Consider the following 27,946-nt stretch of genomic DNA (forward strand, 5'->3'; position numbering starts at 1 on the left):
AAAAAGGTGATGTGGCTCTACAACACTCTACAGAGGGTAAAGCAACAGCACATTCAGTAGAAATGCAGTCGGCTCCTGGGTCTTTTTTGTCCTGTTAAGAAGCCAGGCTCCTTTTCCAGGGGCTTTCAAATGAAATCCCAGGCCTCTACGCCAGGTCAGCAGTAGTAGAGGAACCCCTTTGTGCAGTACAGATGGAAAGGCAAGGGTTGTGCCAGACAGCTCCCTGCTTCCTTTTCCTCCTCCCCAGTACCAGGAAAGCAGCAGTAGTTTGCTTGGGAAGGACCACGACATGCCGTGGGAGAAAGGATGTCCCTTTTTCTACAGGCTTAGAAAGCCATCATTTCCAAATGCTGGGGTCTCAACAATTATAGAAAAGGGGTTGACAATACCTCCTTCCACAAGCATCCAGAGCTGTTTTCCCTGCCCTCCTCCAGTTCTGGAAGATGACCTCTGCAGGTGGAAGTAGAGATGCAGCTGCAGAAAGGAGCAATAGTTCTGATGTTAAAAAAACTGGGGCAGGAGGGCTACTCCGTATTTCCTAGTTCCCAGGAAGGTTGGCAGTCAGTGGCCCATTCTTGATCACAGGATCCTCAATTGGCTCCCTGGAAAGGAGAAGCTCAGGATGCTGTCCTTGGCTCAGGTTTTATTGGCGCTGGAAGACTGGATGAAGTATTTAGACTTGAAGGACTCGTACTTTCATGTTCTGTAGTCCACAAGGAAGAACTTGCAGTCTGTGGTTGGTGCTACCCATTACCAATTCACAATGCTTCTTTTTCATATCAGCTTCTTGAGTCTTTACAAAGCTGATGGCCATGACTGCGGTCCATTTCAGACAGGTTGGGTGGTTGCAGTACCTAGTACGACATGCTGATCATAGCCAAATCACCTGAGCTGGTGTTTGTTCATTTGTAGTCAGCAGCATCCCAGTTGTTCAACTTAAGGGTTTGTCATCCCAAATCTCACTTGCAACCCTCTGAGCACCTCCTGTTCGTCACCGTGGTACTGAATACCGTCATGCTAATAGCTTTCCCAACTTTGCAGCTGATTCAGGACACTTGGGCTATGATTCTGATGTTTCAGATGTGAGCATGAGTTTCAGAACTGAAGGTCCTGCACTAGCTTGGTCTGCTGGCTTCCTTTATCCTCCTGGTCACTCATGCACTCTGCAGTGGTGCCTTCACAGGCAGTGATTCTAGCATCAAAGGGTTCTGGAAGAATCCACTGTTATCTCCAAGGATGCTGCACTGTAGTTGAGCTGGTGGGAAGGAAAGTACATCCTGTTGCAAGGAAGATCTTTCTGATTCCCTCCAGCAGTTGGTCATGGTTGTAACAGATGCTTCTACCTCAGGAAGGAGATCACATTTGGGGTATCTGGAATTGAGAGTTCTTTGCTTTCCAAACTGTGTGAACTGGGGCTGATCTGCTTAGCTCTCAATTCCTTCTTCCTGCTAAGTTGCGGTCAGTCAGTCCAGATTTTGACCGACAATGCAATGCGGTACCTGAACATGCATGGAGGAGTATGGTCTTGAACTTTGTCTAGAGGCGCTAAATCTCTGAGCATGGGCATACCAGCACAATCTGTGGCTGGTGGACAGCCATCTGGCAGGTTCACTAACACCAGGGCCTACAGTCTCAGTTGGAATCATCTTTTCAACCAAAAAGGCCTCTCCATCCGTAGGTGGCAAAAATCCTCTTTGCCTTTTCAGGCACACCTCAAATAGACCTCTTTGCCACTCAAGACAATGCCCCCTGTGTAAAGTTCAGAGCGTTCCACCATCGGTCGCAGGGAGCCTTGGACGATGCATTTCAGCTGGAGGGAAGTTTCCCCTTCATTTTGCATTCCCCTCCATACCCTTGATTCCTTAAGTTCTGAGAGAGATTCCCCACAACTGGGCACAAGTCATTCTTATTGTCCCAGACTGGCCACGAAGGGTGTGGTATACAGACGTTTTGCACCTGTTTGCAAGTTCATTTCCACTCAGTGTGGACCTGTTGTACCAGTCTGGCAGACAGGTCCTGCACCCTAGTCTTCACAGCCTACACCATCATGCTTGAAGATTGAGCGGGGTAATCTGATGCCTTCCAGCTACCACCAGTTATGGTTTGGTTGTTTCTTAGGCGTGTCTGCCTTCCCTTAGGTCTGTTTGCTCGGTGAGATGATACAAGTTTGTTGTGCCAAGATGAGACTGATCCTTTAAAAAGCATCGCTTGCTATGCAATGCAGTTCACACTGTACTTGGTGCAACAAGACACTGTGGTGGCAGCTGTCAAGGAATGCCTCTCTGCACTGTCTGCCCTCCTCTCTATGTTCCTCTGTTTACCAGCTTAGCCCTCCTTGTTAAGTCTCTAGTGGTAATGAGATTTCTGCCAATCTCTTTTAAAATGCCTCGGTGAGACCTTATTTTGATTCTGATTTTTGTGATGGGGACTCAGTTTGAGCCTGTGCACAGATGCTAGTTTAAGCGTTTGTCACTACATACAGTTTTCCTGGTTGTCATCGTCTCGGCACGGCAGTGAGTTGCAGACCTTGTCCGTCCTACGTGTTTCTTTCCAGACAAGGTGGTGTTGCTAACTAAACCTGCTTTCTTCACAAAGGTGGTGCTTCCTTTCCGTCTAGACAGTCCATCACCATACGATCATACTTTCCTCAACCACATCCCACTAAGTAGGGGAAAAGCCTCCACATTTTTGATGCAAAATGTGCAGTAAGATTCTACATCAGCCGCAAGATAGAATTTTGCTCAGATGACCTGCTCTTTTTCCGCTACACTGGCGATATAAAAGGAAAGGCAGTATAGATTCAAACTCTTATCTTGCTGTATCATTGTATGCATCAAGGTCCACTGTGTTCTAGCCAATAAAGACCCACCTGAAGAAATGAGGGTTCATTCCACCAGGGCAAAATCCTCCGCTTCAGCCCTGGCTAGAGAGGCTCCAGTTCTCATATCTGCAAGGGAGCTACCTGGTCCTATTGCTATTCTCTCACCAAAAGAGGGATTTGGAAGTGAGAAGAGTCCGCCACTTTGCTTGGTATGTCCTTCACGACTTATTGATTTAATTCTTCAGTCCCTTCACCCAACGGGTTGGGCATTATTCAAAGATGAGGAATCTGCAGGTAGAAGTATCCATCAGAAGATAAAATTACTTACCTTCTGTTTCTATCTTTTTCATGGATAATCTAGCTACCTACAAAGTCTCCCAGACCCTCCTCCCGAATGTTGTGGAGAAACCCTATTGCCTTTCCTAATAAGATGCCAAGTAAGTCCTGTATTGCTCTGCTTTGACTGTCAGTCATCTCAATAACGCTTCGGAAGTCGTGGCAAAAATAGTACAGCTGACGTTCGGGCGCAAGACCTTGCACTAAATGGCCTGAACACATCATTACAACTCTGCGCATGGAGCCTGTGATCTCTACTGGCAACGGAGAGCAATTGCAGAAGTTTACAGAGCCATCTGAAACCTGGGGATATTCAATGGAAAGGAATCTTCAGGTAGAGTATCCACCAGAATGATCGTTGCTGAAGGAAAATAAGATTTTCTTCACGGGTAAAAACCTTTGTCCTGGCAAAGACGATTCATTCTTAAGCATGATAAGACAGTGAAACAGTAAAGGGTATATATGCATTGTAGTTCAGTGGGCCTTTTTTGAAGAGAAGCAGCACCTTTCATGGTTCATGCTGCAACTCAGCTTTCAAAATCCACCATCACAGTAGCAATGCCTCAGTATACCAAATCAACCTGTTTGAGGATGTGACAGAGGGAGAGGTACTCAAGCAAGCGACTTGCCTACAGGAGCCTTCCCCACACTCAACACCCATAGTGGCCAGGATCAGAGGATTTCTCCAAGGATGGAGGACAATCACCTCCAACAAATGGACTCTAAACATTATTCAGCATGGTTATTGTATAGGATATTTATGAAGACCACAAAACCTCTGGTAAAAAGCAGGACTTGAAAAAAAAGAGCTAAGTCTGCAGTAAGTGGTCAAGGACCTGCTAAGCAAACACACCATATATATGGTCCTGAAAGAAGAGATAAATCAAGGAGTCTACTCAATCTGTTTCCTAATGCCAAAGCCTGTCAAGATACTCAGACCCATTCTGTACTTGAGTACCTTGAACAAATTCATAAAAACAGAAAAGTTAAAAAAATGATGCTGCAGGGGACGTTTCTGCATCTGCAACTACATGCAAACATAGGCTTCAAGGATATCTACCTTCATGTGCCCATGAATAACAGATTTGGGAAGTTTCTGTGGTTTGTCATGAACAAGGTACACCTACATTTCAGAGTCCTGCCCTTTGGGATAAATCTGTGCCAAAAGTTTTCACAAAGTGTCTTAGTGTAGTTGTGGCTCACCTAAGGAGACAGGAGACCCATCTCTGTCCTTACCTTGATGACTGGCTGGTAAAGGCGAAATCGTTCTCGCAGCAGCAGGAGAGCACAAACACAGTAATGGAGACACTACACATTGGGAGTCTTGAAGAAATCCTCTCCAGTACCGGAAGGAGAAAATAGGTCTTTGGGTGCTAGGCTAAACTCCATGGACACATAGGCCTTCCCAGTTAATAATCGAATCCTGGCACTAACTTTACTAGAAGGTGCAATCTCCGACAGCGAAAACAGTGGGAAAACCAATAGGCATGATGGCCTCTTGCATGCTCCTAATACCCCCGCCCATGATTTGAAAAATATTTGTTTGCTTATTTAATGCATACTTCTTCAAGCAGGCTGTATATATTTGATAAGTTTTATCCTATTACAACACCAACCATTTATAACATTGTATAATTGTTCAACTATTTACCCAATTTCAGTTAATAATTTGAGGCACAGAGAGAGATTTGAACATGGACTCCAAATTAAATATTTTGTGTTGCTAGTGTCCATAGCACCACCAAACCGACACTTGTTTGAACACGTTCCTTATCATTTTAGCACATGGAAGCTTTATTCAATTTAAAACTTCTGACATCAGCAAAATAAAAAATTTTCATGTAACTTTGTTTGCAAATGTTTTAGATTTAACTGTTGCCATTTCATTCGTGTTGTGTTTAATTTTCATTTTATTGTTGTAATCTCATGTCTTATCAATGCTGCTTTCAGCCAACAGAAGCTGCTTCTCCCTCTCCTCCTATTGTCCCTGTGATCCCTGTCCTGCCTGTCCTGCCAGTCCCTGCTGAGACCACTGTCATACCATCCACTTCACCACAGGTTTTTAATCTGTTATTGATTTTCATATGTTTTTTTTAAATTCCATTTACCATTAAATTAAGAACTCAATACTTTATAAAAATGTTTCTAGGACTTTAAAGTAGTTTGTCCTTATAAAAGTATTTAGTACAAGTACAAACACCACAGCTAAATAATTTGGTGGTTTTGTACCATTTGCTTGTTAACATGTCATTGTACATTATTTGCTTGATTTGAAAAAATGTGCTGCTACACCTCATTGATGCAAATTCAGAAACTGTTATTTAATCAGTTGAAAACATTCCTGTAAAGTCTGTAACAATATAAGATAACTATGTGTATGTTAGCAATCTTAGGGCTCATCATACGTTGTTTCAGTTGCATTTTATATAAGTATTAATATCATATTTTTGCAATGAGAAATGAAAAGGTATTTATTCGTGCCCCAATAAGTACTTGGCACTGTCAATAAGTAAAATAAGAAACCACCCACACATCACCTCCTAATAATTCGTTGCTTATGGCATTGCATAGATCAACTCATACTTTCCCTTACTATGGTGTCCTTCGTGCATTCATTCCAACCACATGACATTTTAGGATTCTGCACCTCGTTGCTGAACTAAGGGAACAGATCAGATGTTCCACTCAGTGTAGAGGAGCACAGAAAAACTCTTACATCATGTTCTGATGGTGCCAGCCTTGTTGATGTGTAAAATGAAGGAGTCTATGGTTATCAGTTATTCTGCAGAATTGAGTCTTGAATCATCCCTGTAATCTAGCAGGGTAATACAAAAAAAACTACAGTTCCATAGATAAAATATAGCCTCAAGGCTGTAACAAAGACTTTAGGTATCCCATTCACATAATTTAAAATGAACCAAACGTCATCCAGTCAGAGACAAAGTCTGAAGACCACGCCCTGATAGGCTGCAATGCTTCAGATTTCAACCTTACATCATGGGTGAAGGAGTCCCCTGAGCTCATGCTCGTATTCTTTACAAATAAGTGATATTGCCATTTTTTCTTCGCTGCTTAGAAAGACAATCCATATCTTTGTGGCTTTTACCATCTAGCATTACTTCAGACAGTGCCTAATACATCTAAAAAAATGTCCTTTTTAATTATTGTGGAACCTGTGGCAAAAAGAGGCTTCATTCTAAGGACCATCATAAGTTTTTTTAGTGCCTCTATCCTAACTGCAAAAAGGTTCTAAGTCATCCAAAACTTTCGAGCACAAAAAGTGAAGAATGTTAATCTGGCTTCAAAGATCCATTCCAGAGGATCTCCAATCAATATGAAAGAGCCTCAGAACAGCACAAAAACTCCATAAGAGGAAGCATTTTGATGAGAGATGTCTTTCTTCAAAAGCTGAAGATCACCTGAAAGAAACCCACAAAAGAGGTTTAGAGAGAGAAAAGAGGAGGCATGTCCTCTATCTAAAGAAATAGTTATAATTGGTAAACCTAGACAAAAATCTACTTCAGAGCCACAAACACCTAAAGCAAAGCTGCCTCAGACGTTGAATAAACCTATGCGGCCGCGACACCTTTGCCTGTCAGTATCATTGACGACAATATCGATAAAGATGTCGTTGGTCAAAAAAAATGAGAAAAAACCTACACCAGGGTCAGCAATACCAATTAAAACAATGGCTTCGCCGACGAACCAATCGTTGACCACCCCGTCATTGACTACCCCATCGACAGCATCATTGACTGCAACCACGTTGTCACCTGTACCACGATAACCTCATCAAAGTTGCATCCAATGGCGACACCCTCAACAGTTCAAGAGACAATTACATTATTGAAAGAAAAAGTATGCTACTTCTCCTAAACATACCATAGCAAATACAGATGTCATCCTCATTTCAGGAAGGGGTACTCCAACAGCTTTAATAACAGAACATACTTTATGAAGTAAGTGTTGTGAAATCTTCCACATTACCCTTTTTATTCCAAAGAACCAGGCGACTAAAGACTATTCGGGCCAGCTTATAGTTTTACCCAGCTCAACGTTATATGCCAAATCTCAGAAGATGATGGCTATGGAAACATTTAACAAGAACATTTCAATGAGCGAGAGTTTTAACATTCTTCTTCTAGAGTCCCTTTTCAGTTGTTCCAGGAACACCAAGAACAAGAGTGGCAATATAGATCAGAGCCATATGAAAATTATTTTCACACCTTTACCCAAATTATGATGCAGGTGCCTTCTTTATCCTTGGTAAAATAACCTATGGATGAAAAAACATATTACAAGTGCTGTCCTTATCCTTCACAGTGACACCATTAGCAATATCATCTTGAAATCTACACACCAATCTTCGCACTCCTTCTGGTGTTCAACAAATCAGAAATGCTGTACTTGATACAATCTCCAGTAGTATCTTGTGCTACGAATAGAACGTCTACACCAAAGATCAACCAGAAGAACTGCTTCACTTCTTTCCAAGTACCACGGACCCTGAATGGGATGAATACATCGCTCTGGTGAAGGATATACAACTCCATCAGACTCTACACAGCACAACATAGGTCACTTGCACAGTCTGATTGCAAGAGCATTGAAACGATTTGGCCTACCAATCCCCCCCAAAAGAAATGGATTGGTTCCAAAATGATTTTAACCCCTTCGTTGCGCCTGTCGGCCAACGGCCGTCGCGAGCACTACCTCGGTAGTGCTGCGCACATCCGTTGGGCGATGCGGCCCGCCCACTTAATGGAACGCCCGCACCGTGGCAGGATTACCGTCGCAGTAAACGGGTTAATTGGCCACCAGAAAGATGTTCCGAGCCATATCAACAATGGATTATATCTGGTCCAATGGACTAAAAACAATAAAAAATCCATAAACAGTGGCTACAGTTATTCCAAGGCTCGGCAACAATGCAAAATTTCCTAGCTAACGTGTAGGAAAGTTTCAATTCTATTAAGGACGCGGAGGCGAGGATTAGGCTAAATCTTTCTCCATTTATTAGCTCCAGCAGCTTTGTAAAGAAACCACAAACCACATTAAAACTACAGTTCCCATGAACACAGGGAAAATGGAAACCAAGAAAAGAGTCCAACAGAGGCAGCCAATCCTGCGCGAGGACGTCTCATTACTTCCCTCACGGATGCTCTATCTTCCTCTTTCTTCCTGCGACCCCATCAAGGAAGTCTATAGTTACTCTTGCTTGCCGGCATCCGTCCCGAAGTCAAGAGAGAACCAGGTAAGTCCGAGGGACTAGGACCCTATTCCACAACCTTGAACAGCATAACACGTCAAAGGACCATGAACCACAATGGCACAACTGACATTTCTTTGTAAAGAAGCTTTACTGTAAACGTTTTTACTCCCCATAGGTACGCAGATATTCTGGGCGGGTTCGAATGAACACCGGGTGGGCTAATCCTCGCCTCCGCGTTCTTAATAGAATTATGTTCCTGCACGTTAGCTAGGAAATTTTGCGTTCTATGGCAGGACCGGAGGCTTCAGATTAGGCTAGTTTAAAGCTTGTCCACCACCAAAGACCCCAGTGACACTATGTCAGATGTTAGAGAGGGACGGACCACGCTGATAGTTGAAATGGGCGCTGGGTCCCCGTATTTATTACACTTGATTCAAGGACAACCAAACAAGGAAATAATTAATGGTGTGGAGTTGCCCGTCGACGTCAGTCTTCAGTCGGCGTCTGATTAGGCTCGCGGAACTTCTCCCTTTACTGTCAGGGTGGACCAGGATTCCGTCTCTCGTTGGGTCGTGGCGCGGATTCGGGAACAAAAAAACAAAAAAAACCAAAAGAAGGCACTGGTCAGTGCTCAGGGTACCACAGCGTGGGACTAGGGGTACACCCGTGTTGGAATACAATACACGATTAGTGATGAGGTCAGCGCGAAGGGTAGGGAACAGTACCACCACCAAGAACAACAAGGGGGGGGCAGGGGCATATGCACCGACAAGGAACTCTCGAGTCTCCCCGGTAGGTCTAAAACCTTGTCCCGTCTCTAGCCTGCCGTCTTTCTTGCTCCCACCCCGCTCCCGATCCCCCGAACTCTGGCACGCACCTGTTCAAGCCACAACCCTCCCGCGGGGCCGTGGCCGGGCGCTGCGTCCTCCTCGGGGTTTCTTCGGGTCTCTCCTCTCGATCCGAGTCCTGGACGGGCTTCGTTCAGCGGCTCTCTCGTCTCCTTCAGTCGGCAGTCGTCTTCTTCCTGGATCGACGTTCCCCCCCCTCGTCATCGGGAGGCTCCTTCTTGTTGGTCCCCGGGTCGCGGGACTCCGCCCCCTTGAAGAAAGGGACGGGAGGAAATGGCCAATCCTTGTCTTCCTCCTGGTTAGGCTCGAGGACATCGCGAACATCAGGGGGCTGGAACGAAGAAAGAACGGGCGGATCAAGAGTACTCCCAGGTGAGGTCCCGGTGGTACGGGGCGCTCCCCGACACACTACTAGTTTAAAATGGAATTTCTTGAAGGTGGAATCCGCGGACCAGTCCGCGGCATTCAAAATATCCTCTAGCCGCGCTCACAGGGAAAAAGCCTTGGATGCCATTGCACCCCTCACAGAATGGGTTCCAAAACGGGACGTGTCTATACCTGCTTCCTGCATCACCCAGCGTACCCATCTCGCAATCGTAGGGGACGAAACCCCCCTGTGGGGTTTAGTAAGAGCTAAAAACAATTGTTTGACGTCCTAGGGGCGTATGTTTTTTGTTGCCACTTCGTAGGCTTTGAGCGCTCTTACCACACACAATTTAGGGACATCAGGGAAAGCAGGATAGGACACAGACCGAGAATTACACTTAGTTCTTCGGGAAATGTGAAAGGTAACTCCTTTCCGAGTGAAGATTCAGCCCGTGAGATCTAGGGTACATCCGAAACCCTGCGACATGAGATCAAACACAGTAGCATTGCTAGCTTCGCTGACATTTGTTTCCTCGACAAGTATTTGGTGGATGGCCAGGACCGAAACAGGTTTAGAAATTTGTTGACATCCCATAAAACAGAGTAACGTGGTTCCGGAGGAACAGACAACCGGATACCTCTCAATAATTTGCAAACCAAATGATGTTCACCAATCGGGCGATTATCCAATGGATCATGACCCGTCGAGATCGCCGAATTAAAGGTATTGATAGACCTATAGGCCAGTCCCTCCTTCGCTAAAGAGGCTAAGAAGTTAAGGACGTAGACACTGTCCGCCCCCATCGGATCCACCTGTTGTCGCAGACACCAACTTCACCGTGACCATGCTGAGCGGTATCTCTTATTGGTGCTCTCAGCCTCCTCCGAAAGGCCTGGGACTTTCCAGTGTTGCCTGTAACCCGCCAGGCCATCAAGCGCAGTCCGCCCATGGTCAGAAGGTGATGGGGATTCCCCTGGGGAACCTTGAAGATCTTGACCTAGGGGTAGAGGGATTGGAAAATCCCAGGAAAGTTCCATCAGAACCGGAAACCAGGCTTGCGACCTCCATATCGAAGTGATCACCACTAGGTCCGCCTGTTGTCTTCTCACCTGGGTTGATAACCGCATGATCATTGCGAAGGGGGAAAACACATAGCTTTGCTCCTTGCTCCAATCCTGGAGGAAGGCATCCACTGCCAATGCCTCCGGATCTGGCCGCCAACTGTAGCATTGCTCCAGCTGGGCGTCCCGACGGGAGGCAAAAAAGTCCCATGAGAAAGGGCCTCAGTGAAAACACTGGGGTGTAGTTGCCATAAGCTGGTGTCCTTCCAGTGACGAGAGCACCAGTCCGCCACGTGGTTGGAAGCACCCGGCAGATGCTCCGCTGAGAGGGATATCTGGTTGGATAGGCAAAATTCCCAGAGCTCGCGGGCTAGATTCGACAATGCCTTTGACCGTGTCCCTCTGAGATGGTTGATGTAGCGAACTGCTGCCACATTGTCCATCTTGAGCAAGACAAAACTTTGGATCTTGTCCTTTGTCCAGCATTTAATCGCGAACGAGCCTGCCATCAACTCCAGGCAGTTGATGTGAAGGGCCTGCTCGGAAGAGGACCATCTTCCGCCGGTAGACACATTTCCGCACCGGGCTCCTCGACCAGAACCACTGGTGTCCGATTCTTTTACCTGATCGGGTTTTGAACCAAAAATAGCCCGGCCATTCCAGGCCTCCATGTGATCGACCCAACATTGCAGCTCCGTCCTGGCCCCCTCTGTGAGGGGCACGATCTGAGAGTAGGTGAGGCCTTTGCACAAGTGATAGGCTTAGAGGCGTTGAAGGGCCCTGTAGTGCAGGGGACCCGGAAAAATAGCCTGGATCGAGGACGAGAGAAGCCCTACCACTCTGGCCAAGTGGCGTAGTGATAACGTGGGCCTTACTAAAGCACGCTTCAGATTGTGTCTGATCTTGGATAACTTCCGAGAGGGCAGGGACAAGGTAGCCGCTACCGAGTCTATTGTGAAGTCTAGAAACTGCATCTTCTGGGAAGGGGTCAGGTTCGACTTGGTCACGTTGATTACAAACCCCAGGGACTCCAGGAGGGACACTGCTTGTTGTAGTTGGGCCATCAGACGTTGGGGACACTGACTCATAATGAGAATGTCGTCCAGATAGATTATCAGCCAGACGCCCTCCGATCTGAGCTGCTCCACCACAGGCTTCATCACCTTGGTGAAACACCACGGAGCAGAAGACAGCCTGAAAGGAAGGGAGGCGAACTCAAAAATCTAAGAACACCACTGGAACTGCAGAAAACGCATGTGAGGAGGGAAAACCGGAATCGTGAGACGGACGGACCATCCAGTCCCGTTCCTGTGGCAGATCTCTCAGGAGGTGAATGCCCTCCATTGTGAAATGGCGGTAAATGAGCCACCCGTTGAATTCTCTGAGGTTTATTACTGGGCAGTAGCCCCTGTCCTGTTTCTCCACCAAGAAAATGTTGCTGAGGAACCCTTGGGGGTGCAGAGTGGAGGGGGTGATTTCTCCTTTCCGCAATAACTCTGAGATCTCCCTGTCTATTAGCTCCCTCTGCTCCCGAGTGAAAACTATGGGTCTGGGGCGAAGGTGTTGAGTAGGCATGTCGGAATGCTCTATTTGAAACCCTCTGACAGTTTGTAAAACCCAAGCGTCGGAGGTGAGCAAAGACCAATTGCGCTGAAAACACTGTAGTCTGCCTCCCAACCTCACCTCCTCCAAATTCTGGACTCTTACCTCGTTGGTTGTGATAGGCACCATCTCCGCGCCCTCTGCCACCCCTGCGGCGTCGGTAGCTCCTGGTGGGGTAGAAGGTCCGGGTCCTGATACTGTCCTCTCTGAGACTCACTCGACTTGTAGGAGGCTCTGTTGTAGGAGCGGCCGGTCGAGCGCCCCCTGCCACGATCAGCTGCACGAAAAACACGCGGGGTGAAGATTTGCTTATTCGACGTTTGGGCTTTGTCTAAAGAGTTAAAAGTATTAATGAATTTCCCCAACTCTTTTACGAAGGGGTCTCCAAAGAGATTGCTCTCCGCCACTCCACCAGCTTCTGAGGTGGCCAACTCCCCCAGCTTAGGATCTATTTTTATTAAGAGGAACCTATGACGTTCTGTCGAGATTGCCACATTGGTGTTCCCTAAGAATATGATCGCCCTCTGTGCCCAACTAGAGAGGGTGTCCGGGGAGATCAGGGTGCCCGAGGCCTTGGCGGCTTAGGCCATATCCAGAATTTTCGCCAAAGGACCTGCCGTGTCCAGGAGCTTATCTTGACACGCTCTCCACGAGCGGTCCATACCTTTCTTGGGATTGCGGATGAATTTCGCTAAGAAGGTGGCCATCGTAGGCTCCCCTTCAGGTGTAACTGCGACCTTTCCCTCTAGGGCAGTTCTCGGGCAATCGCGCGGAGGCAACTCCTCACTTCTTGGTCTTGGGCAGATGTCTTCAAACCTTTTGATGCTGAGACACCCCTGTACAAATGTTGTAGGCGTAAGGACCCCCTCCTGACAAAAATTTCTAAAACTTGGTACTCGTCATCATTGACAACTATCAACAACCATAAACACCCCCAATTCCCACAGCAAATCATTTTTACAGTGGGGAAATAATATTAAACAGTGTTTATCAAACCAAAGGTCAGTGGGCTTGGTCAAAGGTGTGGCTAAAACAAAGGGCCTCATTAAGAGGAACTGGCGTAGGTCAGTGCCGCAAGTGTTCTTGTTTTGCTGTCCTACGCCAATGCGAAAGGGCAGGAAGGCACCATATTTATGAAATACGGTGCATTCCTGTCCTTTCCCATTGCTTGGTGCAAAAATTGCTGCCTAGCGCCAATATAGGCAGGATTGTTTTTGTGGAGGAAGGGGTACCTTCCTGCTCAAAAACAATCCCAAGATGCGTTTTCCTCTTTCTATGTGAACTGCAGAATGCAGCATACATGGAAAGAGGAAAAAACTAAAAGAAAGGAAAACATTTCTCCTTGTTACGCCTGCTGTGGGGAGTTGAGGTTTTGGGGCTGCCCCAGGTTTACATGGTTTTGTAAATCTGAGGCAGCTTCAAAATCCATGGGTGTTGCTTGGGAACACCCACCACAATGTCTATGGAACGCCTACTTGACAGAGTAAGACAACACAGTGACTTGTGCTGCATTGTCTTACTCCATATCTATAAGGCCATGCAAAGCCACGCTGGGTGGCTTTGCGTCACCTCATAGAGATGATTGAGACGCTTGTGCCGCTGGAGGCTTAAAAAAAGTGCCTCTTATAAATCAGTCTCAAAATATTTTGTTTGTTTTTAGGTCTCTCACCATCAGGTAGCTACATATAAAATAATGACCAGCTTAAATTAAAAATACATTTAAAAACGTTGTTACTCAGTGAGAAATACATTGCAATACATTAGGAAAACTCTATTCGTTAATGCACTGCTGAGGTTTGTGTGTAACCACAGAATTTAATTTGGAAATGCGTGACCCCTTTGCTAGGACTCCAGGGCCCTTCTGGGGGTCGCGCCCGACAGATTGAAGACCTCTGGTCTATGGGCTTGCGCAGTCTGGCTGCCATGTAGGCTGCTACCTTAGGGGCAGGGACCCACTGCGATGACCGAGGGTGTAGCAAATTGTCGGGGTTAAGCATGTCAGTGCCTAGGACTCACCATTTCAGTCGGAGGTCTGGGGTACTCATCTGGGTCCAACGTAGCCACATCATTGGGAACACCAGATGGCCCCACCAGAGGCTCCGCTGGCCTGCTGGGTGGTGCGGGGGTCTGAGCATCCATGAATGCCTTTTTGAGGCGAGCAAAGGCGTCCGTGTCCACTCCCGCGTCCTCTGAACGCTTTAGTTTGGGTTCCACCGTGCTTGTGGAGGGTTCGCCCGGAGGTAGGGAATTCTTAGGTCCTTATAAATCTTCCCTCTGGTCGAGGGGATGTTGTCATTGTGCTTGTAACAGGTCAATTTTCTTCTCCAAGGGCGCAACCACTTGGGACACCGCCTTGAGGATGGAGGAGTCCATGACCTGACAGAAATGGTCATCTACTGGTAAGTACATGATCTCCTCCTCCTCCTCATAGTAGTCCTCGTACTTCATAAAGCCTCCAACCAAGCTCAAGGACAGAAAAAAGGGGAATGAATATGGGGAACAAAACCCCAAGCAAGCAGACAGTGTGCACTTATAGAATGGGCGCAGCCTTAGGACCCATATCGCCCTCCTTATTCTGAGGGTATTATAACCTGCCTGGGCTGGTCCCTTAATTATGAAAAGCCTTACCCGCGATGCGGGTGTTCAGGCTCCAGGCAGGGGCTCTCTGGTTGAAAACAAGCCCAAACGCGGTCAAAAGCAAACACTATCTTCCCCCACGACTGCAGTAAGGAGCGCAAGCGAGTCCGTCTGACCGCTATGAGCAAAACTGAACTAGACGACTCGTTGCTGCGTGGGGAGTAAGCGCGCTTGGAAATGCGCAGAGCGAGAGGGCGCGCGGTCCCCTAGCGACGGGAGGCCGCACCGCGCCGAGAGCGTGAACGTGCCAATGCGGCCGCGAAGGAGCGAACTACACTCCCGCGGCCAATACCTATGAAAACAAGCATGTCAAGCAATACTTGAGGCAACAGTCTCTACAATCGCAGCGCAACACTGTGCAATCAATAACAGGGAAAAGCATAAATCTGACAGAAAATGTGAGAATCAAAAAACACATCTGGATGCTGCTGGAGCAGCGAAGAAAGCGGAAGATAAAGACTTCCTCGTACAGGATTGGCTGCCTCTGTTCGACTCTTTTCTTTGTTTCCATTTTCCCTGTGTTCATGGGAAATGTAGTTTTAATGTGGTTTGTGGTTTCTTTACAAAGCTGCTGGAGCTAATAAATGGAGAAAGATGTAGCCTGATCTGAAAATTATAAAGCACCAGATGATACGCCAGCATGTCTTAACGGGCACCCAAATGCAGACTGTCATAGTGCAGGCTGCCCAAAGGGGGGTCTCGTACTCCTGTGTCATTCTGTGCCGCTCCACCTAACAGAGAAGGAACAAGATTGGGTAATATTGGAAGGAGGTTTTTAGCAACAGCTGCACCATCTATTAGAGCTTCTAACACCATATTAATTTTGAGCCACTACAATAAACCAAATATGGTCTTACATTGTACCATATCCAAATATGAAACCTGAAGATAAAAAGGTGGAAGTCAAGTCCATTTTACTTGAAGGAGAAAGGACATCCTCTACCTTAATCAATGTTGCTATGAACATAGCAACCACTAGTTTTACTGTCAATTAGCTGGTGCAGCGGTTTTATGAAGACAAGAAGGGTTAAGAGCAACTCCTTTTTATCCTGAAGTACAAAGCAGCATAATGGATCTGCCATATGACGCAGAATCTGTATTTGGCAGGCAAGATGATGAGGCTTTTAACTCAACAAGGGCAGGTTTATAACTAAACTACTTTTACAACTAAACAAGGACGAGTCCATTTTAATGCACCAGTAGGGGAGACAATTCTTAGGGTCAGTCTTAATCACAAACACAGGAAAAAGTATTTCCATCCAAAAAACAAGTGACCTGCTTAACTAATGTGAACAGAAAATGCAAAAGAAAAGGAAGATGACCGTAAGACAATACAAGTCTTTTATTGATAATCTCATCTTGCATTCATTTGATCCCAAATTTCTGTCTCTATGTGTGACCATTCCAAGACAAATTAGACCACCAGTGGTGCTAGACAAAAGGTTTGTTTAACCACCTTATCTCTGTAACACCAAGGATAATATGGTACCAACCAAGGTGGCCCCGGCACATAAATACAATAGTAGACTTAGGCTTGCATCAACAAACATCATTATTTGTTTTTACAGATTCTTTCCTTGATGGCTAAGGAGCACATATACAGGAGTTAGCTGTTAGGGGCCTATGGGCATTAGAGAAAACTCTTTTATATCGGTATCCTGGAGATGAGTGCTATTGCTTTAGGTTTACAGTCTGTCTTACCACAAATAAAGGAAAGTTCTGTCCTGATCTGCACAGACAACACCACTTCAATGTACTGTATAAACAAATGGAGGGCACGTGATCTCTTCACCTGTCTATTGAAGCTCAAAGTATATGGGATTAGGCTATCGAGCATCTTAATAAGTTAACAGCAGAGCTTGTCCCAGAAATAGACCATGCATAAGCTGATGCCTTGAGCAGGACATACAATGAATGTCACAGGTGGGATCTTCATCCGGCTCAACTTGATAACATTTTCCAACTCTAGGGCAAGTCGAAATTGGACCCCTTTGTGAGGAATCACACCAGTAAATGTTGCTATTATGCCAACAAGCATGTCCTACTGGGGTCGTGCAGAGTGCATTTTTGGTAACTTGGTCACAGACCGTTGCTTACTATTTTCACCCCTTTACCTCTGATCCAAACGGTCATAAACTAGATGGAGAACAAACAATGCCAACTGATACTAAATGCCCCATGGTGCCCAAAACAATTCTGTTTTTTCAGAGTAATCGCACCTTCATTTCCACTTGTGAACCTGCTTTCTCGCAAGGGCCCAGTACTGCACTCAGATCTAGCATCTCTAAGCTTGTCAGCATGGCTCCTGAATTAAGAGTTTCACCATTTGAGAATTGCGAATGATATGAGACATTTTGGTACAGACTAAAGCAGTGTCAACAAATAGGTCTTATGAAGCTAAGTAGAAATGCTTCTGATGGATACTTCTGCATGTGGATTCCTCACCTTCTGAATACCCCCTGCGCCAGAATTATGCAGAAATACTTTCCTAGCTCTCCCACGTCGACGAGGACGTCATAATAGCATGGCTCCGCTCTCTACTCCGTATGACATCTTCGGAGCCATAAGAGGACCTAGTCGGCGTGCTGACGTCAGTTCCCTTTTTTCTGCGCCGTCAACGCGTAACGGTTTTTCTAGGGACTCTCCATTTTCTATAGAGAAAAACTTTGTATCCTCGAGGATTTCCAATGGCTACTTCTAGGAAGTCCGGATTTAAACCCTGCAGGGAGTGTGGCAGTCACATGTCGATCACAGACCCGCATGATGATTGCCTTTGGTGTTTTCTCTTCGGATCACGACGTCAATGAATGCCGAAGCTGCAAGAAGATGAATCCGAAGGCCATTAAGGAGCGTGAGGCTAAGATGTTTATAGCCAGAGCCAAAAAGGAGAAGAGGGGTCGTAAACTAACAAAGTAGTCATCTTCTCACACTTCGAAGTCAAGAAAACATAAGAAGTCTAAGAAGAGACATGGCTCTTGACGTCGTTCGTCGAAGGTCAGGGCTTCGAGGTTGCCTTCTCCAGCTAAGTGACTTCGAAGGCAGGACTTTGCATCTGCTTCTCCAACTCCATCCCCACGGGTGACGCCGGTTCCATCTCCGGCTCGGAGGTCGCCGGCGTCGAAGGGCTCTTCGTCGCCTGAAGGTTCTCCGGCTCCTGGTATGTCTCCGCCCAGGGAGTCGTCTCCAGGCCGTGTGGCTTCACCTGTGCAGGCGCCATCTCCGGCTCCGCAGGCACCAGGTCAGCCTCAGGTGGTTCCTGGTCAGGAAGGTATGGATCCATAACCTCCTTTTCTTATTCCTGGATCAGACCCTATGCATTTTCTTAATGCGATGTTTGGCATGTTTGCCAGGGCCTCTACTCCATCTGGTGTGCCTTTGGGCCCCGTGTTTCCTTTGGCCTTTTACTTGGGTGTGCCTCACCACTATGCTCAAGCACCCTTTGTGCCATTTTTACCGTCGACTCCGGCTTGGCATTTTCTGGCGCCGAGGTCTTCCACTCTGGCTCCTCGGACTCGTTCTGCTGTCGAGTCGAACAATGCTGAGGTTTGAAGCTGAGGCTCCACCATCGACGCAGTTGATGTCCTCACCGGCACCGCTGATTTTTAAACATCGCTCTAGGAGAGAGGCACAGAGGCTCCTTGAGGAGGAGGAATATGCACAGGATCAGTAGGAAGGAGAGATTGTTGAGTATGTGGACGAGTTTGAGGGCTTACAGGACGCCAGTGGGTTGAATACCTCTCCTGAGTGTGATCTCTCATTGCCAAAGGCTGGAGTATTGCAAGACATTGCTTGTTATCATGTGGTAATAAGGAAGGCAGCTGAGTTGCTTGATCTGCAACTTCCTTCAGCGGAGGTAAAATCGAATATCCTGACTGAGGTTCTTAATACACCTTCTACAGCATCTGAACCTCTGCTACCCTTTAATGAGGCTTTGACGGAGCCTGTTTTGGAGGTTTGGCAGAAGTCCTTGTCTGATCCTGCAGTTTCTCGTTTCATTTCAAGAAGGTACAGGCCTGCTCCTGGGGGTTCGGCTTTTCTGTCTTCGCATCCGTCACCGGAAAGCTTGGTGGTCCAAGCTTCTTGTTCGAGGCAATCTTCTGGTTCTTTCCCTACCACACCCGGTGATAAGGATTCTAAAAAAAATGGAGCAAGCGGCAAAGAAGGTATTTTCTTCTGCGAGTATGGCTCTAAAGTCCACTAATGCTACCTGTCTCCTTGGGAGGTATATCCATGCTCTGATGGACTCAGTCAAGCAGCTAGCTCCAAAGTTGCCTGAAGAGGATAGGAATAATTTCTTGGAGGCCCTTTCTGATTCTCACGCTGCGGCCCGTCAGGTGATACAATCGGGTCTGGACACTGCTGACTCTGTGGCTCGTGTGATGGGGTCTTCTGTGGCAACAAGACAAGCTTGGCTTAGATCGTCTGGATTTTCTCCAGATGTTCAAGCGACTCTGCTTGATTTGCCCTTTGATGGGTCAAGACTGTTTGGAACTAAGTCTGACTGCCTTGCAGCATTTTAAAGATAGCAGAGCAACTGCAAGATCACTAGGCCTTCAGACGCAGTCTAGGGGATACGGCTACAAGCGGTATCGCGGTTTTGGAAGGGCTGCTTCCTTTCGTGGCCGCCAACAGTTTCAACAGAGCCAGCAGCAGAATCCTTTGTACAAATCGTACAGAGGGAAAAATAAAGGAGGTCTTAGGGGAGCCTCTCCGCAGCAATCCTCCTCTACTCCTCCTCCCGCTAACGTTGGTACTTCAGGAAAGCAGTTTTAGATCCCCCCTCTTTGAACATGTTGGTCCGGTAGGAGGTCGGGTGTCCCAGTTTCTACAAGATTGGAAATCGATCACTTCAGATGGTTGGGTTTTAAATCTTGTAGAGAATGGGAACACCCTCCCTTTTTTTAGAGTTTCCTCGTCAGGGTTGGTGCTCAGAGGACCATTTACTGCTTTTGCAGCAGGAAGTTCTTACCTTGTTACAGAAAGGTGCGATAGAGGTGGTTCCGGAGCAGGAAAGGGGTCAGGTAGGCTACTCCCGGTATTTTATGATCCCCAAAAAGGATGGTCGATTAAGGCCGATCTTGGACCACAGGATTTTGAATCTTTATCTAAGGCAGGAAAAGTTCAAAATGTTGACCTTTGCTCAGGTTCTTCTTGCGCTGCAACAGGAAGACTGGATGGTGTCCATCGATCTGCAGGGTTCGTATTTTCATCTTCCCATCCTGAAGTCGCATCGGAAGTATCTCCCGTTCACGGTAGGATCGCAATACTATCAGATTGCGCTTCTTCCGTTAGGTCTCTCTTCCACACCTCGAGTCTTTACGAAGGTGATGGCAGTGGTAGCAGCACATCTCAGAAGGTTAAGGGTTCCTGTTTTCCCCTACCTGAACGACTGGCTGTTGAAAGCAGAGTCTCCGGAGTTAGTGATGTGCCATTTGCAAGCAACAACGCAGCTGTTGTTCAAGTTGGGTTTTTCAATAAATGTACCCAAATCTCACCTGGTGCCTTCTCAGCGCTGCCTGTTCATAGCGGCAATACTGGACACTACTCTGTGTCAGGCATTTCTGCCTCCGCAGAGGGGTCTCGACATTCAGGAGATGATTCCTGCTCGGTCTGTATACTGTTGGTCAGTCATGCGCACTGGCACATGTGGGCACTCCAGTGGTGCCTCCGCAGGCAGTGGTATCAACACAATGGAGATCTCGGGGAGAAGGTCAGAATCTCCAGAGAAGCTGCAGCGGAGTTGACTTGGTGGGGTGTGCAGGGCAACTTGTCTCAAGGAAAGCCCTTTCAGCTTCCTCCGCTTGTGGCCACAGTGATCACGGATGCCTCCACTCTAGGGTGGGGTGCTCATCTGGGGAACTGGAGGCAAAGGTCTTTGGTCAACCTTTTGGAATTGCGGGCGATACGTTTCGCACTAAAGGCTTTCCTTCCTTCCCTTCGCGGTCAGTTGGTTCAGGTCCTGACGGACAACACTACCGCGATGTGGTACATCAACAAACAGGGTGGGCCACTCTTTCCACGCAAGGGTTTCAGTACATTCAACTGGAAGGGTCTACATCGGCTGCACAGTTTACCTGTGTTTCTATTGTGACATATGCCGGTATGGGACCTGTAAGAACAGGCACAAGTTTACTAAATACTATTGCCAGGATTCTGCAATGCAGAGGGCTGCTGCAGTTGGTAAAACGGTCCTATGTCATCTGTGATTAAGTTCAGCATTGTTTTCTAAATGAATTACCCTCAATTTGCAATATCATAATATGCTATTGACTGCTTATTGTCCAGATCCAGTCCTGGAGAAGAAAAAAGTTACTGACCTGTAGCTGTAGTTCTCCATAATTAGTATATTTCATAGTGTGGACTTCAGACTGATTTTCTGTGATTGGTTCATGTTTAGTTTGTTTTAAATAATGTGAATGGGATAATAAAGTCTTTGTTGCAGCCTCAGGTATTTGTTTTATTTATGGAACTGCTATTTTTGTATTGCCATGCGACTCCCGGCTCAATAGCAGGGATGATCCATTTATATGAATCTATGAAGGATACCAGTTCTGGACAACTGCAGTTACGGATAAGTAACTTTATTTCTTATTCAGAGGTGCCATCCAGTGAATGTCGCTGTAGATCTCAAAACCCCCCGCTGACCTCATCAAGCAAGAATCCTAGTAGATCTATTGTATGTAGGTGATGTTTACAGGTGCAAAACTGGGCAAAACGAAATGTTTTTTCCCCACTCTGGAAGCATCTGGTAATTTTTTGCCTTGGCTTTCTCACCATCGATTTACACTTTCGATCGTCAGTCCCAGTCATCACAGTTAATGGTCAAAGAGAATCTACAGCTCTATCAGAAAAAAGTGTGCTACATGTCTACAGTTGGGTCTGATGTGTAGCTGTTTCAGGTTGTAGAATGCATTGTGTAAGTTAGACAATTAACTTTGCCTGGCCACTTAGTTTAGGCAATTGATTAGAATCTACCTACATCAATCTTCTGCTCTTCAAACTTTTTCAAATTCTGATTTGAGATATTGACGTTTTGAATATCAATGGGATATAAATGTAAACAAGCATTGGCGTAGCCAATAGGTCTTGCTTTTGGGACCTTATAAGTATTTAGTTATGCAGCACAGTATCCTTGGTGCAACAATATCAACTGTTGCATGGCTCAACACTTATAAGGTCCCAAAGGCGAGACCTATTCGCTATGCCAATGCTTGTTGTGGATTGTTTCTAGTTTTTCTTCCTTGATTCTGCTTGATATGGTTTGTCTTCAAAGCAATATGTCTTAGTACCACATTTCCTTCTATCGTTTTTTTTCCTCTCTCCTAGAAAAGAGTGTTTTATGCCCACTAAATGCCGCCCCTTAGGCGGATTCCACTGGTGGTCACAGAAGGTCGATTTTTGCATTCTTGAAGCCCGGTCTGTACAGATCTTGGTGCCTGCAGTATGCAAAACAAATCCCTTTCTGCAGCTGAGCATAAACTCTGCCTAGGAGCCGACTGTTATAAACACTGCTACCTCCCTTTTTTATTTACATTTTTATTAGGTTTTAGAAACATAAACACGCATAATGCAATCAGTGCACATCGGTAGAAGGAATAATGCAGCGCCGATGCTTGTAAAAAACCAATGGAATGCTGTCAAAAAGCAATAACACCTATTAAAATAGCTTGCATTAGCCACTGCCTGGCGTTTTTAAATGTGAGTGGTTATAAATGTGTTTGTCACGAAGAAAACCAAGATTACAGGAGGTCACAAAGGCAGACAAGACATAGAAGCTGAGACGGAATCGAAGTAAGGAATAATTCAATAAGAGAAGCAGTGGGGAAGAAAAAAAGAGAAGCAAATCTGGCAGAATGTAAGGAAAATGAAAAGGCTGAAAGGAATGAGGGAAAGAAATCCTTGCCGATCCGAAGAGAAAAGTATGAAGATAAAGAGGAAATAAACAATGAAAGGGAGAATAAAAGGAAAATAGAACACAAAGGGGTTTGAAGGGAAGGCAAGAACAGAGAGACAGAAACAAGAAAATGATTAAAGAGAAAGGAGCCAACAGGAAGAAAGGGTGTTATAGAAAAAGAAAGACATCTAAGAGAAAAATGCAAGACAAACAGAACAACAAACAGGATGAATAAAGAATTAAATATGGATAATTTAGTGAAATAGAGAAGTAAAAAACAAGAAAGTAAAGAGGGATGGGAAGAAAGGAAAACAAGATCTGCTGTCAAACATCAGCGTGCATGGTGGCCAATTGTGGCAATCGTTCTGTAGGGGAGCTGTCAAACTTAAAATGCTTGCGCTCCATTCAGAAAAGCTGCCGATAAACGTACAAAGGAACGTGTGTGTGATTGGCGCAAGGAGATACCATGCTTTGGTTAGGGGGGGAGGGGGGCATGCGTTCACGGTACATTAGGAGAGCATGTTTGTACCGCACACGGACATTCAGCTGCCCTGGCAATTACCACAGCCTTTCGTTAAGCTCTGCTCATTTCTGTGACTGCACTTGGATACAAAGGCCATTTCGTACTGCCCTCAGACACATACCTTTATTTTTAACCTGAAAAGCAAACCTGGTTCAGAGCAATACTTAAGAAATCCGGCTGACAGAAATGTACCGCTTGTGCAAGCACCTTTCACAACACACTGCTTCTAGCAAGAATGTAACCACTTTGCACAATATACCTAAATGTACAGAGTATGGGGGAGGAGACGGGGGTATTGTACACAAAGGCAGCCGTCGTACAGTAAGCTGACAAAGAGGGAAGGGGTAGTGAGAGCAGAGAGACAAAGGGGGCGGAGGAGCATTGTAAGGCTTAACGAGCCATTACAAAAGCCAGATGGCCTGTGCACGTTCACGTGCACGCAAGCTTCAGACCAGCAAAAGCCTCTCTGGTAGCACTTTAAAAACCTGCTTGCTAAAGGTCTCGCTTGAGCTAGCGCATGCGCTAGCTCAGGCGAGAACTAAAAATGATCCCATTATGGCTTGACACTAACAGAATAATATAGATATTACCAAGGGTAGACAGATAATTAGTAGCATCAGCTCCTTCTGAACGTTTATTTTCACCTTATGTGCAAGGCAAGGGTGCCTAGTTACGACCATTTAATTAAGGAAAAATTGGTGTGAGGCAATTTAGTGTAAATACCTATAGCTTACTAAGACACTGCCAGGCTTAGACCATTTTGTGACTGTTTCACCTAAAGCAATTTATATCCTGTATCTTAACATAGCTGAACTTGTGAATGAAAAGACTGATTGCAACAGTTTAGTTTAACTATAATAGCATTGTTTGAGTAAACCTTCATCAATAGTTTTAGTTGAGAAATGGTACAAAATAGTATCTTACAATGTGTAAATAAATCTGCGGTTTCTCCAACAAAACACAAGTAACAAAACACAACTCCTCTCCAAGTCTAATCCACTCTTACCTTTCTGAAAATGGCATTTCAGAAGTCTGGATATGGATGTAAGATTCCATACATAATCTGTTGCACCATATTTTACTGAGAACAGGCTTTCATTTTTAGGTCTTGTTTATCAGACAGCGCATTTTGTTTGCGAAAAATCCTGTTGTCCGCTTGGTAAGCAATGGGCTTAGAGCTCGTATGTTGCTTACAATTGATGGCTTTATTTTCATTCTGATTTGCTTGCTTGTGTGGCCTTCACTTCCTGTTTGTCCCTTCACTTCCTGTTTGTCCCTTCTCTGGAGCATGGCCACATTACTTGTGTCCTTAACGTACCACTCGTTTCTTGTTATTTAATGTCTCCACAAGTACATGTGCTTTATAGCTGTCTCCCTATGTGGTTCTCTTCCCCAACTCCTCTACTCTTCGTGTTGCTCTCCCTGGCCCATGTGTTTCTCCCCTAAGCACCCTTCTGTGCCTTTCTCCTGCGTTGCTTTCCCATCCATGCGCTTCCTCCAGCTCCACGTTGTTCTCGCATACATTTGCTATCATCCTCACTCCAGACATTGCTCTTTCTTTTTTGCTTCACTGAACCTGTCACCAGTATTGCTGCTGCTCATGTCTTGCTTCTTCCCCTGTCTTACTTCCCACACCTGCTTTCACATGTTTTTCTTTTTAGTTACCGATCCGGCTCTAATTAGTAATTAATAATAAATAAAAAATTAGGTGCCCTCATCATTTTGTAGGTGCGCGCATGTGTGTGCATACGAAATAACACGGCTGCGTCATCAACCTATTTTTTTTAATTTCTCTTTAGCCATGCTATTCTACTTTGGGTATCCTACACTGCATCACTAAAAACCATTGGCAAAGCCGAGTTGTCTTAAAGGCGAGACCTATTGGTTTTGCCAATGCTTGTTAAGAAAAATCCCCTCCATTATCAAGAGGGTCATATTATGAGACTGGAGATGGCAAAGTTACATTTAAAAATATTTTTTCGAGAAGATCTGCATGCAGAGCTGCTGGGAATACAAACAGAACCTCAGTCCATGTAATATGCAAATGTGGTGTATATGTAAAGATTTTGCAATGATAAACACTATATGTTAACCGAACAACACAGTTCTAATCCTGATGCTTTTGGGTGATACACTTTAAAAGTGTAAGGCAAAACCATTTGCAGCTTTAAGAAAATGCAGCTTTACATAAACTAAACATTTATTACTTAAATTAATTTTGTGCTTGAAGTGGAAAACCCCAAAAATTGGAAGTCAGGCCCACAAATTAAAGACCTTTCCTTATGAAAGTGAGATGAAAAACAACTCTTTACCCTTTCTTTGTCTGTGAATCTTTGCACTCAGCCAAAGAAAGCAAGGTTGCAATGTGGAGATAGACTATTTTAGTCTTCATGAAAGAAAGCACATTTCAATAAATGGCTGTTTGAGTCATACGCAGTACTTTTAATGGGATCCAAAAAGAGAGGCAGCCAATAAAAGACATCAGTCAGAGGTGAGTCATGAAGGTGTTTGCATGTGCCAATCATAAGGAGGGAATTGGGATAATAGGGCGTGTGAAAATGTGAAAGGAAAGGGGAAAACACCATGAAAGCATTCAATCGAGAAGAACAAGAATCACACCAACAAATTGTCATGCACGCCATTAGTCAATAGTCAATCCCAGTGTAAATGCAGGTATTAGTTGGAGTAAAACTAGGACAGTGGCACCTATGCCATCTGCACAGAGTAGTCTGATATTATCCTTCATTGTCAAACACAAATGTTTCCATGTGCTCTGAAATTGGAGAGCTGTTGCTGGTATATGAAGTTTAGTGGATGCCAGCAGCAAAGAACCCAAACATTGATTGTGGAAATGCGTGAACAAATTGTGTTTTTTCAATAGAGGTATCAGAATTGCTTGTTTTTAAGAAGGATAAATAATACCAATTTTGAGGAATTGAACATAAGTTTTCAAAAAGAGGGAAGTAACTGACCGGGCAAAGTAACTGACCGGGCAAGCATTTTAAAGACTTTAAGAGGAAAGTGGTCGGACTTGAAAACTGACCTGATGAGCTCCTTCAGCGCCATTGGAAATGTGAAATTAAGATTGCCTCTTATAAAGTAGTCAAAAAAGCTGTAGAAGCTATGTTACTTTATTTTCTGAGCAGATCCAAAAAGCTGTGAGTGAGAAGTTTCAGCATACATTGATGGGGTAGATGACCATTTTTTAAAAATATTTGAAACTTGTCAAAATTACCGTAGGAAGACATCTGCATTGATGAATGTGTTTTCCTGTTCAAACTCCTTGTAAGATTCATATTTCATTACTCAGTGCCTTAATTAAAATGTAAATATTTAATTTCTTGGGGGCGTGGCCAAGGGCGTCAAGATGGCGGTCGCACTTTGAGTGCTACGGACCCCTCCGTCATCCGCCTGGAATCTGCCTGCCATCGGGACCCCAGTGACCCTGTAATCCTTCACTCGCTCACCTGGAGGTCCGGAGGCCTCCGCTGCTGTGCTGGTTGCTGATCCTTGGGGCTGCAGACGCTTCTTCTTCTCCGATCCTCCAAGCAGCCTCTCGCAAGATGGTGGCTTCCGCCGCGGCTGTTGGCTCCCTGCCCGAACGATCATCCTGCCTGCACTGATGTGGAGCGCTTCGTCGCCGGCCTCCTGGGATCGGCCGGCGGGATTGAGGATCTGCCCATTCTCTCCCGGCAATGCTGCGGCTGACGCTGCGAGTGCTCCGGGGACGTCTGTCTGACTGCCTGCCTGGGCTCCTCCCTGCACTTGAGGAAACCGGACCTGCCTGCGGCCACCTCGGGACTCTGCTATTTGGCCGGGGAGGAGCTGTGGTCCCTTCGTTGCCCCCGGCAAGGCTTTGACCTTGTCTCTCCGCTGGGGGGCCGTCGCCTTGCTCCTGCGGTCCCCCCCCCCTGGGCTGCCATCAACCCGGGATCTGACTCGTTGGCCTCCTGTGCCCGGCCGGCGTGACTGTTGGGGCGGCTGACGCTGCCGGGGCCTGGGTGACGCCTATCTGCCTTCTCGGGCTCACCCTACATTTCGGGAGCCCGGATCTACCTGAAGCCGCCCTCGAGCCCCGCCTGAATGGCCTGAGGAGGGGCTGTGTTGTTCCCGCCTCCCACCGACGACATCGTGGATTGCCTCCCGCTGGGGGGCCACCGCCTTGCTCCTGTTGCCCCCCCCCGCCCCTCCCCCCGAGACGCCGTGAATCCCGGGGACGGACTGGCTGTTGGCCGGGTCCGGATTCGATCGCTGTTGCCTGTGACCCCTCCGGCGGCCTGTGGTGCTGCATTGTGGCCTCGGAGGGGACGTGGGCGCTGCCTGGACCTCCTGGAGGCCTGGACCACGCTGCACTGGTATCTGCGAGCCGCCGAGGGACTGTCCTTTCCCCTCCCTACGACAATGAGGTGTTCACGCTGCTGAGGGGGTGCGGGCCTCTGGAAGGGGGATCGGCCATCGATTGGGCGGCAGGGGGGTGACGGTGTGTGCAGCCCCGGGCCGGCTCTGTGCCTGTCTGGGCTTCTTCCCTGCCCCCCTTCCTCTCACCCTTGAAGCCCCGGAGGGTCGGTGGATCCTCGACTGCCGCCTCGGGCAGTGGCGTTTGGGCTTCTCGACGGGGACAGTGGGTGGTCCTGCGGCTCCGCCT

At 46.4% G+C, this 27,946-nt stretch overlaps 1 protein-coding gene across 16 annotated transcripts in view; it reads left to right on the forward strand.

Annotated features, from left to right (window-relative positions):
• Positions 1–27,946, forward strand: part of DLG1 (discs large MAGUK scaffold protein 1) — a 1,320,486-nt gene that overhangs the window by 640,429 nt on the left and 652,111 nt on the right. For 10 of the 16 annotated variants that reach the window (XM_085635286.1, XM_085635289.1, XM_085635299.1 and 7 more), the window contains one exon: positions 5,108–5,215. The exons of the other annotated variants lie outside the window; for them this stretch is intronic. In XM_085635286.1, the coding sequence (XP_085491412.1) occupies positions 5,108–5,215 (108 nt within the window). The remainder of the gene's footprint in view (positions 1–5,107; positions 5,216–27,946) is intronic. 16 annotated transcript variants of the gene reach the window in all.

This window comes from Triturus cristatus, chromosome 11, assembly GCF_964204655.1.
Source record: "Triturus cristatus chromosome 11, aTriCri1.1, whole genome shotgun sequence".
Classification (NCBI taxonomy): domain Eukaryota; kingdom Metazoa; phylum Chordata; class Amphibia; order Caudata; family Salamandridae; genus Triturus; species Triturus cristatus.